General features: G+C 42.7%; 1 protein-coding gene across 4 annotated transcripts in view; it reads left to right on the forward strand.

The window, feature by feature from the left end:
* Positions 1–18,474, forward strand: part of cdc42 (cell division cycle 42) — a 31,937-nt gene that overhangs the window by 8,307 nt on the left and 5,156 nt on the right. For all 4 annotated transcript variants that reach the window (XM_038773679.1, XM_038773676.1, XM_038773678.1 and 1 more), the window contains exons 2-5: positions 10,760–10,919; positions 14,082–14,154; positions 15,422–15,531; positions 16,464–16,661. In XM_038773679.1, coding sequence (XP_038629607.1) covers positions 10,815–10,919; positions 14,082–14,154; positions 15,422–15,531; positions 16,464–16,661 — 486 coding nt within the window. In that variant the 5' untranslated portion in view covers positions 10,760–10,814. The remainder of the gene's footprint in view (positions 1–10,759; positions 10,920–14,081; positions 14,155–15,421; positions 15,532–16,463; positions 16,662–18,474) is intronic.

Raw genomic sequence — 18,474 nt, forward strand, 5'->3', positions numbered from 1 at the left:
TATAAGCTACTTATTCTGTTACAACCAGACTACTATATTTTGGAATGTAAATTTTCTAGATGCTGTTAATAAAGTGCTTGGATCAGTAGATCCAGCATTTAAACACTTGATGACAACCATTCCCTCAAGCCTTCATGGTTTGTTCCTATGCATCAAGTCCATTGAGATTGAGGATGACTTGCGTTTGCTCTGGTTTACTTTTATAAATGTTTTTAATTCAGTTTTCATGTTTTATATTGAACAAATTACAAATTGTTAGAGAGAAAAAAAAAGAACACTTAAAAATTAACATATATATTTACAGGTAAGCATCTTTGTAATAATAACTGTGGCCTCCCCCCTTTAGCTGACATACATAGGTTTGATGGATTCTGAGATGGCTCACTCCACTGAGATCACAATGTGTCAGCCATGTAGTCCAAGACTGCCTGCACAAGCTAGCAAAGCCTTTGCTTGCTGGTCTGAATGCAGCACTGTTCTGATACTCCCCTGACTGTAGAATCACTTGGCGCTACACAATCTGATACTAATTGGCTTTCTAACACTTGAGTAGCTGGTTTAAGTTGCTTTTAAATACATTTGAGGGATTCAGTTAAAATTAACACTTGTGAAGGACTGGAATAGAAGCAAAATATGCTTCAGTCACCAAGTGATCTGTGAATCACAACCCCTCCTCATTAATGTAGTGAAGGTGTTTCACAGGAGACTTTAATTCTGAGCTATGTGATCTTTTTAAATGATTCACCGGATGCTCTGGCATTTAGTGCCTACAGGGGTTGGGGAGTTTGTTTTTAAAAACACAACTTGGAAGTGGCTTGCTCAACCTTGGGAGGGCAGTTGATTCTCAACCACAGTTCTGTGGGTCTGGATTAACAGGCCAGGTGAATGCAGCAGCTTTCCTCCCCCAAGGACATACCGAGCCAGTTGGATTTTAAACAACGATATGGTAGTTTCGCTTATTTTAAAATTTGAGATTCTTTAAATTCTTGTTGCCCTGATGGGATCAAGTAATGGCCACCATGCTATTGTTCCCTCAACCTCTGAACATCTGATGCAGTAAGGATTTGTACAAGTGTGCCTAACCAGTCTGAGCTGTAGTATACTAGCCAATAGATCTACGAGTGTTCTGGTTTATGGTGGTCATGGTGCTGAATTGCAATGTTGAGAAATGCATATATTGCAAGAATATTTCATGGGTCGTGAAGTGTTTTAGGAGAGTGTGGTCTGGAAAGGTGCTGTTTCTTTTTGCTGTGGTTTGACGCTGTGCTAACTGCAAATTTGGGTCAGATAGTGACTTTGAGATGCAGCTGTTCTTTCAGTCACTTAAATACAACTGTTACTTTAATGGTCAGATCACTATGCTATGTTTTAATTTGTGCAGCAAATTGTAGTAGTACAATAAATCCACTATAAAGCATGGTGGTTAGCGTCAATGCTTCACAGCTCCAGGGTCCCAGGTTCAGTTCCCGGCTGGGTCACTGTCTGTGCGGAGTCTGCACGTCCTCCCCGTGTGTGCGTGGGTTTCCTCCGGGTGCTCCGGTTTCCTCCCACAGTCCAAAGATGTGCAGGTTAGGTGGATTGGCCATGCTAAATTGCCCGTAGTGTCCTAAAAAAGTAAGGTTGTTGGGTTACGGGTATAGGGTGGATACGTGGGTTTGAGTAGGGTGATCATTGCTCGGCACAACATCGAGGGCCGAAGGGCCTGTTCTGTGCTGTACTGTTCTTAAAAAAAAAAAAAACCACGTTTGCCCAAGAAGGAACTCGTGGGCTGAATAACTGAAGTACTTTGCCTGTACTAAATCCTGTGCTTGCTGACTTATCTTGGCTTACAGTCTGATCCTTTTTTTAAAAAAAAATTCATCCTTGTTTACATTTATTGGCTTTGCCCCTCACTCTGACTTCCTCCAGTCCTACAGCCCTTGTGTTTCTGCTTTCCTCTAATTCTGGATATTGGTGCTTGATCAGCAAAAGCAGGGAGTCTTTGGTTTATATCCATAATACTTGAGAACAATTCTAACTGAGATGTAATTGTGCTATTGATGTGCTGATTTTAATGCAGGAAAAAGAAAATATTACTGTTTGGGGTGGGGGAATATCTAGATCAGCTCTAGGATTTCTGGTACTTTTGGACAGAATTCTGGGCACATCTTGGGCAAGTGTGTTGTTTCGCCAGCCTGCCTATTGCTTGAGGTACTGGTAGCAAGAATCATCCAGCAGGAAGGCTGGAGATTGAAATACCAGACTTGTACTGAAAACACTTTGCAGCTTAACATGGTTGAGATGGCAATAAGCTAGCTGAAATTCCAGCAGAATGGATTACTTGGCAACTTAACCCTTGTTTATTTGCCTTGGCTGCTGTGGTCAGATGGAGGTTATGTTGGATTACGTTTCTACCCCTGGTGTTTGAGAAATGCAATGACAGCATGCCTTGCTGTGTTCAGACACACCCAGTTATTTTTCTGTTACTTAAACACTTGTGCATTATGAACTGACATAAGCTAATTGGCTAATTTGTCATGGTCTGCATATTCTCCATTTCAGCCTCACTTCATTTTTAAAGCCTGTATATAAGCCTATTCTATGTCAACGCTTCTGTCTGCTAAATATATGGATGCCTAATGTTAAGACTTAACTGGTCAGTGTACAAAAGGTTACTTATTCTTCAGTGTTTAATGAAATGCTTTCTGGTGCAGCTGTGCTGGTCAGCTGTTAGATGCGCATGAGCAGGTTCACACTTGAACCCTTCATTAAATTTCTGCTTGAGACCTGACAGGTCCTTTTCCAAAATTGATATTGTGCTACAAGAAAATTGTGCAATGGAACTGATCTGTATCTTGACTGTTTACCTAGTATTGATCCATAATCCCTTGACTCTTGCTTCACCTGTCAATCTCTAGCTAGGGTATCCAAGGGGCTGTGACTCTGGAGGATATTATAATTGCTGCACTTTCCAGCAGTGGTCAATGAAAACATGCAACTTAAAAACCCAGCCTCCATCTTTCATACTCTGCAACAGCAGCAGTCATTGCCCAAGTTGACATTGAATTGCTACTGCTTGTGTCTACTACCAGGAGATCTGTCTTGTGCCACCATTGTACATCTGCAGTAGCTCGTGCACAACTGCTGTAATCTGCCATCATTCAACCATGCCACAGTCGATCCCTCTTTCAACTGCCCCTAAACTATAGAAGTGTTCTGATCCAACAGGTGAAATACTGACATTTTCTTCTCTTGATGCCACATTTGTTCTTGCAGTTTCAAGGACTTTATTGGTTTTATGGTCTGTAGACCCTCTGTTTCTCCCCTCACCCCCACCCCCCCTTTCATTGCCAAGTGCTTGTAACTGAAAATTATAATCTGCATAAATTAACAGTAGTGAATATCTGACCAGTTATTTTGCAGTCACACAGATTTACCAGGATGTTGCCTCGTATGGAGGGAAGATCTTGTGAGGAAAGGCTGAGGGACATGAGGCAGTTTTTGTTGGAGAAGATAAGAGGTGACTTAATTGAGGCAAACAAGATGATCGGAGGATTAGATAGGGTGAGCCTTTTTCCTCAGATGGTGATAACTATGGGACAGATGTCGGAGGTAGGTTCTTTACTCGGAGTAGTAAGGGCGTGGAATTCGCTGCCTGCAACAGTGGACTTGCCAGCATTAAGGGCATTTAAATGGTCATTGGATATATGGATGATAAGGGAATAGTGTAGATGGGCTTTAGAGTGGTTTCGCAGGTCGGCGCAACATTGAGGGCCAAAGGGCCTGTACTGCACTGTAATGTTCTAAATGTAGGTAACGTAGAAATTGTACTTGCTCAGTCCGTTATCCTGATGATGAGAGCATGTGGAAGAAGGGTCCAAAGATGTGCAGGTTAGGTGGATTGGTCATGATAAATAGCCCTTAGTGTCCAAAATTGTCCTTAGTGTTGGGTGGGGTTACTGGGTTATGGGGATAAGGTGGAGGTGTTGACTGTGGGTAGGTGCTCTTTCCAAGGGCCGGTGCAGACTCTGTGGGCCGAATGGCCTCCTGCGCTGTAAATTCTATGATGAAGGGGATCCGATCAGTTGATATTGACCCAGAATGAATATACAAGACAAATGGCGTTTCCAACAATTGTACAATTTTCAAATAAATTTGGTAGTTCATACTAATCTGTGATCAATGACACCATCCGGACAGCTGCCTTTGCCACTGTTTTCTTTCCCCCTCACCATCAGACCAAATTTTCCCCATTCCCTATTCGGGCACTTTTTTTCTCATCACACTAAGCTCTTTAGGGTGGTACAGCAGTGGATAGCACTCTTGCTTCACAGTGCCAGGTTCGATTCCCAGCTTGGGTGACTGTGCGGAGTCAGCACGTTCTCCCCTTGTCTGCATGGGTTTCCTCTCAAAAGACATGCTGTTGGGTGATTTGAACATTCTGAATTCTCCCTCAGTGTGCCTGAACAGGTGCCAGAGTGTGGCAACTAGGGGATTTTCACAGTAACTTTTGCAGTGTTAATGTAAGCCTACTTGTGACACAATAATAATAATATAATTTTCATAACCCACCTCTTGATCCTGTTCATGCTAACAGCCAACCATTCCTGGTCCCTATATTACAGTTTATGTATTGTCTCTTTACATCCCTGACTATTGCCCTTCTCCAACCCTTAACCCTGCTATCCTTGCCCCATCTCCAGACTTGCTCTCCCATCCAAATCCTTGTGTTGTCACCTATCTAATCATGTTGATCTTATCTCTCTAACCTTTCCAATTGTCAATCTTTCTTGGAACTCGACTAGTTACAGCCTGACCTAGCGCACAAAAAATGGTGGGTGGTTGTTGGTCAGTCAGCTCAGTCCCGGCACAATTTCAGAGTTCCTCAGGGTAGTGTCCTACGCCCAACCATCTACAGCTGCTTCATCATTGATCGTATCCATCGTAGGTAACCCACGCGTGTGCACTGGGAGAACGTGCAGACTCTGCAGAGACAGGAATCGAACCTGGGACCTTGGGAGCTGTGAAGCAATTGTGCTAACCACTATGCTGCCCACTCGGGTGGTAAGGTGGGCAACAACATTGTCATTAGTTTCAGGGAATGACCATTTCCAATGAGAGAATTTAGCCATCACTGCATGCTCTCTGAATTCCCCACTATCAATGTCTGGGGGGTGGCGGGGGGGTGATGACACTTGTCGGCTGATGACACCAGCTTTGCTTTGTCATTAACTCTCCCTCTATTTTCTTGACCAGCATCCCACAGTCTACCCTCCTATCTGGTCATCCAAATCACTGCTGTTTGTCTTGTTGTTCATCTATCACCATTATTCCCATTGGGGAGGCAGTGGCATAGTAGTATTGTCGCTGGACTAGTAATCTGAGGAACCGGGTTCAAATCCCACCACAGCAGATGATGGAATTTAAACTCCATAAAATATCTGTAATGACCATGAAACCATTGATTATGGTAAACAACCATCTGGTTCACTAATTTCCTTTAGGGATGGAAATCTGTCACTCTTGCCTGGTCTGACCTACACATGACTCCAGACCCACAGCATTGTGGTTAACTCCTAAATGGCCTAGCAAGCCACTCGGTTGTATTCAACTGCTACAAAAACACAAATAAATGAAACTATGGCATGATGGCAAACCCAGCCCTGCTGACCCTGCAAAGTCCTCTTACTAACATCTGGGAGAGCTGTCTCTCAGACCACTTGAGCAACAGCCTGACATAGTCATACTTGCAGAATCATACCATACTGTACAATGTCCCAGACACACTATCTCAATTCCTGGGTATGTCCTGTCTCTCTGGCAGGACCGACCCAGCAGAGGTGGCAGCACAGTGGTATACAGTCTGGAGAGTTGCCCTAGGAGTCCTCAACATTGATTCTGGATCCCATGAAGTCTCATGGCTTTAGGTTAAACATGGGCAAGGAAACCTCCTGCTGATTTACCATGTACCAGCCACCATCCGCTGATGAATCAGTCCTCCATGTTGAACACCACTTGGAGGAAGCACTTGAGGGTAGGGGATTAGTGGCTCATTGGTACCACCACAAGACTGAGCGGGCTGGGTCCTGAACATGCTGCTAGAGTAGGACTGCAGCAGATGGTGAGGCAAAAAAATGTTTGATCTCGCCCTCCAATCTGGCTGCTGCAGTGACCACCGCAAAGTCCCAACTTCACCATTGAGATACCCTCCACGTTGAGTGGCACTACCACTGCTAAATGGGATAGACTTCAAACCGATCTAGCAACTCGAGACTGGGCATCCACAAGGCATTGTGGGCCATCAATAGCAGAATTGTATTCAGCCACCTCCATGGCCTGGCATATCCCCCCCCCCCCCCCCCCCCCCCCCCCCCACTCTACCATTACCATCAAGCCAGGGGATCAACTCTGGTTCAATGAAGAGTGCAGGAGAGCATGCTAGGAGCAACATCAGGCATATTTTAAAAATGTCAACCTGGTGAAGCTACAACACAGGACTAGCTTGGGCTGATGAGTGGCAAGTTGCATTTTGTGCCACCAGTGCCAGGCAATGACCATCTACTACAAGAGGATCTAACCCCTCCCTCCATGGTATTCTGTGCCATTGCTGAATTTCCCCCTCACTGGGGTTACCTATGATCAAACTGGATTGGATTTGTTGTCACGTGTACCAAGGTACAGTGAAAAGTGTTTTTCTGCAAGCAGCTCAACAGATCATTAGGTACATGAAAAGAAAAGGGAATAAAAGAAAATACGTAATAGGGTAACACTAGGTATACAATGTAACTGCATAAGCACTGGCATCAGATGAAGCATACAAGGGTGTAGTGTTCATGAAGTCTGTCCATAAGAGGGTCATTTAGGAGTCTGGTAACAGCAGGGAAGAAACTGTTTTTGAGTCTGTTATGTTCTCAAATTTCTGATCTTCTGCCCAAGAAGACGTTGGAAGAGTGAGTAAGCTGGGTGGCAGGGGTCTTTGATTATGCTGCCCGCTTTCCCCAGGCAGTGGGAGATGTAGATGGAGTCAGTGGATGGAGGCAGGTTCATATGATGGACTGGGCTGTTTCTTGCGGTCCTGGGCTGAGCAGCTGTCATACCAGGCTGTGATGCAGCCAGATAGGATGCTTTCTATGGTGCATCTGTAAAAGTTGGTAAGAATTCGTGCTGAATTTCCTGAGGAAGTATAGGCGCTGTTGTGCTTTCTTGGTGGTGGTGGTGTCGATGTAGGTGGACCAGGACAGATTGCCCGATGTAGGTGGACCAGGGTGGAGATGTGCACCCCTAGGAATTTGAAACTGCTAACCATCTCCTCCTTGGCCCTGTTGATGCTGACAAGGTTGTGTACAGTACTTTGCTTCCTGAAGTCAATGACCAGCTCTTTAGTTTTGATGGCATTGAGGGAGAGATTGTTGTCACTGCACCACTCCATTCCTCGGTTCTCTCTCTCTCTTTCTCTTTCCCCCCCCCCCCCCCCCTGTATTCTAACTCATTGTTATTCGAGATCCGACCCACTATGGTCGTATCGTCTGCAAACTTGTAGATGGAGTTGGAACTAAATTTTGCCAAGCAGTCCTACAGGAGTAGAGTAGGGGGCTGGTATTGAGGACTTTGGAGAAGGTTTTGTTCAATCTTACTGGTCTGAAGTCTAGGATGCAGTTGGAAGTGGGGAGCCAAGTCTTAGGTTTTGGAGCTTTGATATTGGCTGGGATTATGGTGCTGAAGGTGGAGCTGTAGTCAATGAATAGGAGTCTGATGTAGGAGTCCTTGTTGTCAATGCTCTAGGGATGAGTGTAGGACCAGGGAAATGGCTTCTGCTGTGACCAGTTGCAGCGGTATGCGAATTGCAGTGGATCAAGGTGTTCTGGGAGTATGGAGGTGATGCACTTCAATGACCAACCTCTCAGCACTTCACTACGACTGAAGTCAGGGCCACCGGACGGTAGTCATTGAGGCACATGCCTGGAATAGCCACATTAATACTGTGGCTACCATGGCAGGTCAGAAGCTAAGAATCTTGTGGTGAGGAACTCTCCTCCTGGACCCCCCCCCCCCCCCCCCCCCCCCCCCCGGCCAAATACAAGATGCACTGCAGGAACTCACAAGGTTCCTCAGACAGCACCTTCCAAACCTATGACCACTAGAAGGATGAGCAGCAATACTTCGGAGGTTACCCTCCCAAGTCACTCACCACCCTGACTTGGAAATATATAGTTGTTCCTTCTGGAACTCCCTCCTTAATAACACCTCTAGGACTGCAGCGAGTTCAAGAAGGCAACTCGGGCTGCACAATCAAATGCTGGCCTAACCAGTGCCCACATCCCATAAATTATTGATTTTTAAAAAAACCTGTTAACCTACTTTGCTTCCAGTCGAGCACTACCTTGATTTTAAAATTCTCCGTCTTTGCTTCCTCAATAGTCTCACCCTCCTGTACCTTCAGTGGCTGTGATCACAGTTCTGCAATTGTTAACTTTCGCTTGCTCTCGCTCGCTTGCTCTCGCGCCCGCTCTATCTATCTAGGCACTCTGCCCCTCAAGCCTGCTCTGCCATTCAACAAAATCATGGCTGATCTATCTTCAAACCACATTCCTGCTTACCCCTGGCCTTTCACCCTTGTTAATCAGAATCTGTTGTTCTGCCTTTAAAATGGTGCTTCCACTACCTTTTTTTTTGGAGGAAGAAATTCTAGTCACTCAGCCCTCATTCTCATTTCTTAAATATGAAACCACATTACTTTTTAAAGTGACCCTTAGTTCTAGATTCTCCCAAGAAGAAACATCCCCTTCACATCCACTCTGTCAGTACCTCTGAATGTTTCAATCAAGTCATCTCGTGCTCTTAATTCTAGTGGATACAATCCTAAACTTTCACTGTGCCAGATTTGTGCCCATTCCACCGATGTCCCTTTTGCAACCTTGTGTCCTCTTGACCACTACCTGCCTGTCTTCAGGAAATTTGAATACATACTAGGACAGGCCAAGAATATAAGGGCTGCGGTTTATTTCTGGAGTAGGAAAAGATGAGCTTGTGTAGGGTTTGGTTCTAGCACACTTGGACCTGGTGTTCAGTTCTGGTCTACAGAAGCAAAAATAAATTGATATACCAAGCTTTACAAGGATGATGGGTCACTGTTTGTGTGGAGTTTGCATGTTCTCCCAGTGTCTGCGTGGGTATCACCCCCACCCAATGATATGCAGGTGGATTGGCCATACTAAATTGTCCCTTAATTGTTTGAAAAAAAATTGGGTACTTTAAACGATCGGCCCTCCCTCTTATATGGCTACTGAACTCTTCCCTTTCCCCTTAATGTTTTTGTATATCTTGTCTCCCAAGTTTGTACCAGAATTAGGGTGTTTACATGAAAGATGATATCACTCCAGCCATTTGGATTTGGCTCCTGTATTGTTACATTTCTCAATTTCAAAATTGAGACAAGCAGATATCTATCTTGATGTGATTAAAACCAACAAATGTGGATGTTGAATTTAACTCCCTAGCATTTAACATATTAGTAAAAAAAACCTTTTAATATCCCAAATCAGTGCATGGTCAATCTAGGCTGGTGAGTGGACTGCATAAGTGGCCCTCCACGGTCCTAACCATGCCCCATGATTAAAACTAAATACATTTAATACATGAATATTTCAGAACATGTAAAAAATGCTTGATCATTTATACATTAATGGAACTGCGATCAACTTCAAAAGGACTGACACTTTGGACACAGATGGAGTGCACGGCTCTGTGCAGTTGGCATGCACCTCATCACTTCAGTCTTACTGGCAGGAAAATACTATACAGACAGAAATAAGCAGAATGTGGCAATCCTGCGTGTGGGCAACAGTCAACAAATGCCTTGTGGGTCATACTCTGAACCCAGATGGGCTGCAGGTTGCCCACCACTGGTTCCAGATAGACACTTGGGCAATTTAGTTACATTTTGCCACTTTAGAGCAGATATCTTGTGAACAACAAGCAACGCTTAGTTCAACTGCACTCAATGAATGCAGTGTACTAAGGAATTTGAAGTAAGCAAAAAATGTCATTCTTTATTTACAACCAGCTTGGGTCCATTCCTTGATGAGCACACTTGTGTAGCTTTTACATTTGATTATTTGCCTGTAATGCTATGGCTCCAACACTGAGGTTGTTAGATGTGTGTAAATGAGGTTTCTGCTGGAGCTAGTGTCCTGTGTAGGATGGTGAGCTTCTCCCTTGGATGAGTAACATTGCAACTGTGCAATGTATCTACTGTCTGAAACTACTTGTGCCCTACCCAATACTTTGGATCTTTAGTTTCATGTAAAACTAATTCAGATAGTTCAAGTTTGTTAGTCATTTAAATATCTAGATATCATGTTGTGGGCCTTTTTTGAATCCCTAAAGCGAGCAGAGCTTGATTGCCAAGTGTTCCTTTGAGGCAACAGGTATTGTAGCAAAGGTGCAGGTAGGTTTTCTTCAACAGAATGGCTTGAGCGAATACAAAGTTAAGTGACATTGTTTACATTCTGGGAGGAACCTGATCTGCATTTGACTTGGACTTTTTCACAGCTGCTGTGATTCAGTCTTCCCCTCAGTATATTTGTACTACTACCACCTGCATAACCTGGAGAATGGCCCCCTACTACCACTGCCTGTACTTTGTCACTGGCCCATCCGTGTCGTCCATAAATGAAGAGCAAAATTTTCAACTTTAGAATTGCAACAGGGGTCAATCAGTAAGGTGGGACATGTGCTGAGCTCTGGGATTCTGACGATTCTTATTTGGTCTCTTTTCCAGATACTTTAATATATTGGACAAAGTGTGAAGGTGGAGATTCCAGTGACATACAACTATGCAGACTATTAAATGTGTTGTAGTTGGTGATGGTGCTGTTGGTAAAACATGTCTCTTAATCTCCTATACAACAAACAAATTTCCATCAGAGTATGTTCCCACGGTAAGTGAAATGCCTGTTATGTAAACACAAATTGAATTTCAATTGCTAACCTGAAACTAACAATTGGCATAATGAAGCCTAAACGAGATCTTGTAGTCCAGTTGTCAGTGGCTGGTGTTTAGATTTGTAGCTGTAACCCTCCCTTGTGGTGTTTCTAATGCTTCTGTTTCAGAAAAGTGGCTCTTGTATAGAAACTGGTCACTAATAACTTGTCATGCAGGGATCCAGAGTAGGATCACTTGAATGAAAAAATAAAGGCCAATTACTTTCTAAATGGAAAGCATATTCAAAATGTCTCTGGGCAGTACAGCATGTAATTAAAAAGGCAAATGGAATGTTAGTGACTGGAGTATAAAAGTAGAGGAGGGTTATGTCCAGTTTTGGTCTCCTAATTTGAGGAAAGATATGGAGGCAATTCAGAAGGAGAGATGAACAGTTTATGCTTGTGCTCGCTGGGATTTAGAAGGATGAGGGGATCTGATCGAGGTATACAAGATACAAAGGGATATGGGGAACAGGTAGGGAGGTGGATTTGAGACCAGAAAGCCATGATCTGATTGAATAGCGGAACAGACCCGAAGGGCTGAATTGCCTACTTCTGCTCCTAGTTCCAGTGAGAGTGCACTGAAATTTAATCTGCAATGATTTAATATATGTGAATCACAGTAGCAAAGCAGTTTGTAGCCATGTAGTTCAGAATAAATTTGGATACCCTTGATTAGATTAAATTCTTGTATACATTTCCTGCTGTTACCTTTTTTGAGTCATGTGGGTGGCATTACTATGACTTGGACAAAGCCCATCCAGAGTGCAAGGGGATTCTCACTTAGTCCTGTTCACTTAGTCCAATACCCACTCTGATGAGGAAATTGGCTATCAACACTGCTAAACCTCAATGGAAGATATTTGCCTTTTCTATTTTCTTTAGCAATTAAACCTTGGATGGAAACTTTTTTGTGAAGCCAATAAGTCCAATTCCCATGCCTGGGCAAACCATTCGTTGACGCCTGTGCTTAGCACCTGTAATTTATGTCATCAAGTAGGTCTGGAGAATCAAATTAAATCCTTTTTTAAAGATCCCAGCTGGTTATATCATTTGAATTCCAATTTTGTGATGAAGCTGTTTCTCATTTAGTCATGCATTGTATCTGTACATTTCCCAATGCAAACTTAATAATACATAATTGTCTTGGTGTTCAAACTACACGTAGATTATGTGTGGTTATGTTTTAACTAGTTTGTTTTTACCAAACCTCCCACAGTGGTTAATGGGTTTCTTGATTTTTGACATTAATTAGTAACCTCTATCCTACTTTAAATTTTGAGGTGCCGTATCTTAAACAGTTTCAGTTCTTTAAAATTCTGACTATTTGTGGGCAGCAGTGGCGCAAGTAGTTAGCACTGCAGCCTCACGGCGCTGAGGTCCCAGGTTCGATCCTGGCTCTGGGACACTTGACGTCCATGTGGAGTTTGCACATTCTCCCTGTGTTTGTGTGGGTTTCGTCACCACAACCCAAAAATGTGCAGGATAGGTGGATTGGCTGCACTAAATTGCCCCATAATTGGGGGGGGAAATGAATTGGGTACTCTAAATTATAAAAAAAAAAATACTGACCCTTGTATTCAGATTCCACCATGCCCTTGTCTCTAATCCACAGCCCTTCAATATCTATGCTTCTGGAATTTGTCTTTTCAATATCCTCTCTCAATGCTCCATCATAAGCTGTAATTGCAGCTACCGTGGCCGATTCCCTCCCTCAAGTGCCCCTGCTTCATGCTTTTCTGATGCCTCTTGGATTATTTGGCCCTAATGCCACCTGATTAAGTTCCTTGGGGAAGGTGCTGTGTAAATACTTGTTGAAAGATTTATTTACCAGGTATACTAATAAAGCTGTATGTAAATTGCCACACAAACCTGGACAGTATAGGGGGATACTGAATAAGTAAATGAGGGAGAAAGAAATGGCAGGTTACAAGTAGTGAGGAAGGATGCAATGCAGAGCATTGGCCACATAGTGTGCTTGTGCTGTAAAATTCTACAAATTGGATGTGGTCAACAAAGTGCTGTCTTTGGCCATTTATTGAATTGGACCTGGAAGGAAATGAGTGCAGGTGAGTATATGCTTTAGTAGGATGGTAGTATCCAAATTTAATTTTGGGCTTGGGAGTTTTCTGTTTATTTATGACATGGAGATGTTTTTACTGCACTCCGTTTTGCCCCCAAACAGGATTGTGTAGAATGTGTGAAACTGCAAAAGTGCAGCGAGTGGAATGTTGTGAGGAAGGAGGTGAATGTTAGTGCCTTGTGTAAGATCAAACTTCATTAGGTGTCTGACTTTACTGGATTGTGGGTGGTTCAGTGTAATTGGCCAAGGGATTTAAGTTGCAAGACATTCAAACTTTGTTGCTTTGATAACTAGGAAGCATGGAAGGTTCAGGAACTGCCACCCACCAGCTTGGGTGTTTTAATACAGGATTAATTAGCTTACATTTTTTAAATAAACACCTTGGCTTTGATATAACATGCTTATATGAACTTGGTTCTAGGATACATGAATAGGATGGAAATCAAGGGATACAGACCCTGGAAGTGTAGAAGATTTTAGTTTAGTGGGGCAGCATGATCAGTGCAGGCTTCGAGGGCTGAAGGGCCTATTCCTGTGCTGTACTTTTCTTTGTTGTTGGGTCACTGGTGCAGTAAAATCCAACAGTTGGTGGGTGCTGTTGACACGTTTGATTAGTCGGGCCGGGCTGGATATGCAGATGGTTTGTCTTGTAATCTAAGCCTATTTTCCCAAAAGGTTTAAGGTACATTACTGCAAATATTCTAACTTGAAGATTAGTAAATACAATTCTCCATACAGTATGTTTCACTCCTAATTGCATTATACAGGGCAAAACATCAAATTGAAAGTACAATGGCATTCAACTTGCAATTAAGCTGTGTGTTTCCAGCAGATGCTCTGTCTTAATTCCTTTTTCATTTTGATTAACCTCTCAACACAAGTTGTGACTAGTTACTGGAGTTATTGGAATATTTTAAACATTGGTGACTCGGTCTCAAATTTCACTTGGTGTACTCTATCTGAATAGTTTAGCAACATTAATCTTTTTATTCTAGGTACTGATTGGAATTACAATAAGACGTTCTGTTTTTTGTAGGTATTTGATAACTATGCTGTAACTGTTATGATCGGAGGTGAACCATATACCTTAGGGCTGTTTGATACTGCAGGTAAGAAGCGTTGTCTAATAACTTTTTGAGTAATGGTCAGGTTTATGATTTCCCATGGCTCTTCTTGTCATAGCTAATCTGTAATTGATTAGGTACACTAGGATGTGCTATTAGTGGGATTTGGAACTTATTTCTAATGCAGCCAGATTGTATATTCTAGGAATAATCCTGCCTTCAGCAGGATTTCTCAAAACTATAAGGATTCCAGGTGGAGGTACCAGTCTTTACATACCTTGATTGCAAGTGATGTTTTCTGAGCACTTGGGTTGAGAAGAATCGTGAATTGGTCCATTTTCCCCCCGCCTATTAAAAGGTGGAGGATGTAAATTGATTTCTAGTTGTATTACTTTCATTCTGAAGTGACTGAGGGTTCTAGTTTGGTCCTTGCTAGCTCCTATTTTATTGGGGTATGTGGTATTTAAATTGCATTGTCATCAATCTGGGTTGACTCCAACTAAAGGCCATTTTGTACCACAAAACCATCTAGTCATTTGATTAATGCTATATTCGGCTGCATGTGACTTTCTTGGAGCATTCTCCTTCCTCGAATTGAAGAATTTTACCCACTGCTGCCAATAATATGGCTTCATCAACTGGATGCTAAAGTGAAACAACCAAATAAAGTGAGTAGTCTGCTTGTGCAAGAAAGTGCATTGTCAAAGGGCTCAAGGTCACAAATGATACAGATCTTTAAGCAATTTAAACATTTTTCCATGCACATCTACAAGTCTTGTCTTGAACTTGCCTTTGCTGAAATGTTGAGAGAATACTTCTCCCTTCTGGGAGATTCCAGAACTAGGTAAAGTTTGAAAAATGGTCTCATTTTTGAGATTAAGGTGACCGGGAAGTTCTTCTCTCGGGCTCGTGTCTTTGGAATACCCTAAGAACAGTGGAAGCCTGGGTCATTGACTATATTGGAGAGTAGATTAGATTTTTTTTTCTTTTATCTTGGGTATTAGATCCTCTAGTCTAATCTTGTTGGAGATGGGAGTAACTGGGTGCTAACACTTTATGGTAGAAGAATCTTTTTATTTGAAAGACTGAATACCTTTCCTTTAAGATATTGATCTGGTTAAGTTGCAGTATATCTTGGTGGTTGGAGGTAACGTCAGCTTTTATAATTGTTCAAAGGGTGAAACTTTGACACTTTTTAGCTGGTAGGTAACTTTGGACAGTTTTATCTAAATCTTGTATACGCGCACTGGGGGCTGCAGTCAGTTTTTCTGCAGTAGTAAACAATCTGACACTAACTTCAATTTGTCTTCAGGTCAGGAAGACTACGATCGATTACGACCACTGAGCTATCCACAGACTGATGTTTTCCTTGTGTGCTTTTCTGTTGTGTCACCATCTTCATTTGAAAATGTGAAAGAAAAGGTTTGTACTTCGGTCCTCGCTAAAATCTGCACTCTTCCTCGAAGTGGGCTCAATGATTCAGCTCTGCCTGATCCACCTAGTAGAGAAGACAGCCCTCTGGTTCTCCAAGAAAAGACCATATGAGAGGGCTAGAAATCCAACTACTTTTCTCTCCCTCATGACGCTTTCAGTGATGTTGGTGCTGCCAGCTAGACCTGACTGTCCAAATTGGGTGACCTGGCTACTACCAACTGCTGCAGCATTTGTTGTAGTTTGCTCATCCACACCCGAGTTACACATTGGTGTGAGACTGGAGTCTCCAATTGAGTAAGGACTATGGGCTACTTTCCCTAAAAGGGTATCCGTGTACCAGTTGAGTCTCGTGATCTGACCAATTTTACTGATCCCAACCTTTGATTTCCCAATTCACTTAATGCATGGGGTTTAAATTTGCATTCCTTGGATCGTCTGTCCAGTAGCTCACTGCTCTAGCAACTGTTACTCTTGGCTTTAGCTATAATTTGCAGACTTGTTCCACATGTTTCTGGGACTTTAATTGTTGCCTGCTCAGCTACAACATGTTAACCAATGGGATTCCAAGGCAGCTGCAGGGTGAGAAGTACCAGTCCGGCATCTGAGTTGCAAAAAAGCCTCTACAAAGTTTTAAACTAGTCTTTTCCTCCTGTGGAGGATTACATGGCTTTGTTGAGCAACTGGTCATGTTGTTATTTTGGATTGTAGCTACAAGACAGATCGGACCCAAGTAGACCATTGTAATAGTGTCTCATTTAATTTAAAAATGAGCTGGTATGTAAGGCATTGAGTTTGTTGCCTTTTTTAATAAACTAATCCTAAACCGATGTCACTCACTCCATGTTTTGGTCAAATGTAGTATTGAGGTGCTACCTGGAAGTTGAAAATGTTCCAATCCTTTTCTCTGATCCTCTGTATAGTGGGTACCTGAGATTACTCACCACTGTCCAAAGACTCCATTCCTGCTGGTTGGGACTCAAATTGATCTAAGGGATGACTCCTCTACCATTGAGAAACTTGCCAAGAACAAACAGAAGCCCATCATCCTGGATAATGCTGAAAAACTGGCCAAGGACCTGAAAGCAGTCAAGTATGTGGAGTGTTCTGCTCTGACACAAGTAAGTGCTTGACTATTCTTCTAGAGCTCTAGACTGTTGGGTGACATTCCAGAAGAGACTTGATTGCACATTATGAATGGCACATCTGGATTGTCCTGCTGTCATTGTGGTCTGCATCACCTGGCATGCGGATTTCCTGGAGTGTCAGTCTCAACATTTACATTGCTGCATAATTTGTGCTGGTGGTGACCTAACATCTGCCTAGTTGTGCACTTCAGCAATGTTTAACCAATCTCCTACATGACTCCCTCATTAAGATGCTAGTTGAAAAGTATGCTGCCCAAACATGACTTTTAGGTTGAATGTGATTACTCTGGAGTAATCCAGAGGCCCAGGATAGTGCTCTAGAAAACTGATTCAACTATGGCAGCTGGTGGCATTATAATTGAATAAATCTGGAATATAAAGCTAGTCTCAGTAATAACTATCATTTGGCTCACCGGAAGGGAAGGAAATCTGCTATCCTTGGTCTGGCCTACATGTACTCCAAATCCACGGTAATTTGGTTTACTCAAATGGTCAAGTAAGCCACTCGGGCAACAAAATGCTAGATTTGCCATGAAAGAATAAAGAAATAATTGCTTTAATCACCAGTAAAATGCGGCAAATGTTGGAAACCGATCGGGCCACCGATTGTGTAGACTAAGTACTTTCCGAGTATGAATATCAGAACTTGGCTTCTGTCTGACCATTTTCCCCCTAGTTTTTATTTTTAACCTTGATTTTGTACATAATCTCATGAATTGCTGATACTGGTATCAATGGGGACTCGTATTGGCTGCAGAATGAGCATTACTCACCTGGTTTGATATCTGGTGAAAATTGTTGATCTATTCTAGACTGGCAGTGTAAAATACTAATAGCGCAGACAAAGTTGCAAAATATTTAACTGGAGCTAGCTGCACCACCTTGCAATGTATAAAACAAACTTGGAAGGGACATGTGATCACATCCACATGTCCTCTGAACATTTGACCTGGTTTTTAGGCTGTCTCGCTTAGATATGGAGTATAAATGTCAATTATTAGGGCAGCACGGTGGCCTAGTGGTTAGCATAACCGCCTCACGGCGCTGAGGTCCCAGGTTCGATCCCGGCTCTGGGTCACTGTCCGTGTGGAGTTTGCACGTTCTCCCCGTGTCTGCGTGGGTTTCGCACCCACAACCCAAAAATGTGCAGAGTAGGTGGATTGGCCGAGCTAAATTGCCCCTTAATTGGAAAAAATAATTGGCTAATCTAAATTTATAAAAAAAAAAAAAAAAAAAAATGTCAATTATTTGGGAATAGGTGTAGTGGAATTTTTGCATTTGTCAATGCCCGCTTTCACCAAAATAACAGTGGATTGAGATTTATTCTCTACCCTGTAGAGACTAAGGTGGCCCTGGTTTTAATTTCGGGTCTCAAAATGCACCTGTAATGGGGACTTGTCCATGCATTATTGGGGGGGGGGGGGGGGAGAGAAAGAGGAGAGAACAAGAGGTGAGATGATCTCATGTTGTTAAAGAAATTTACTTTACTTTGCAATGGATAAATCTGATTTTCCTGATTGGAAAAAAGCTTGGTTATTGAAAGAAATGTTTGGGGTCGGGGAGTTGAGATGGACCTGTTTTTCTTGCACCCCATCTCTCATTTTGGGGTGGGGTTTATAATGGTTGCTGATAAAACTGGCATTACACTTGTCTGGTCCTAATTTTATTTTTTTCTAGCTTTCATCCACGTCCTCCCCAGCAAAGCTCCTGTAATGCTTGTAGTTTTTTCTTGCCCAGGTGGCTGCTCATGAGGCTAGAACTGGTAGTTAATTCTATTATTTTGAAC

Source organism: Scyliorhinus canicula, chromosome 16 (genome assembly GCF_902713615.1).
Source record: "Scyliorhinus canicula chromosome 16, sScyCan1.1, whole genome shotgun sequence".
In the NCBI taxonomy this organism is placed as follows: Eukaryota; Metazoa; Chordata; class Chondrichthyes; order Carcharhiniformes; family Scyliorhinidae; genus Scyliorhinus; species Scyliorhinus canicula.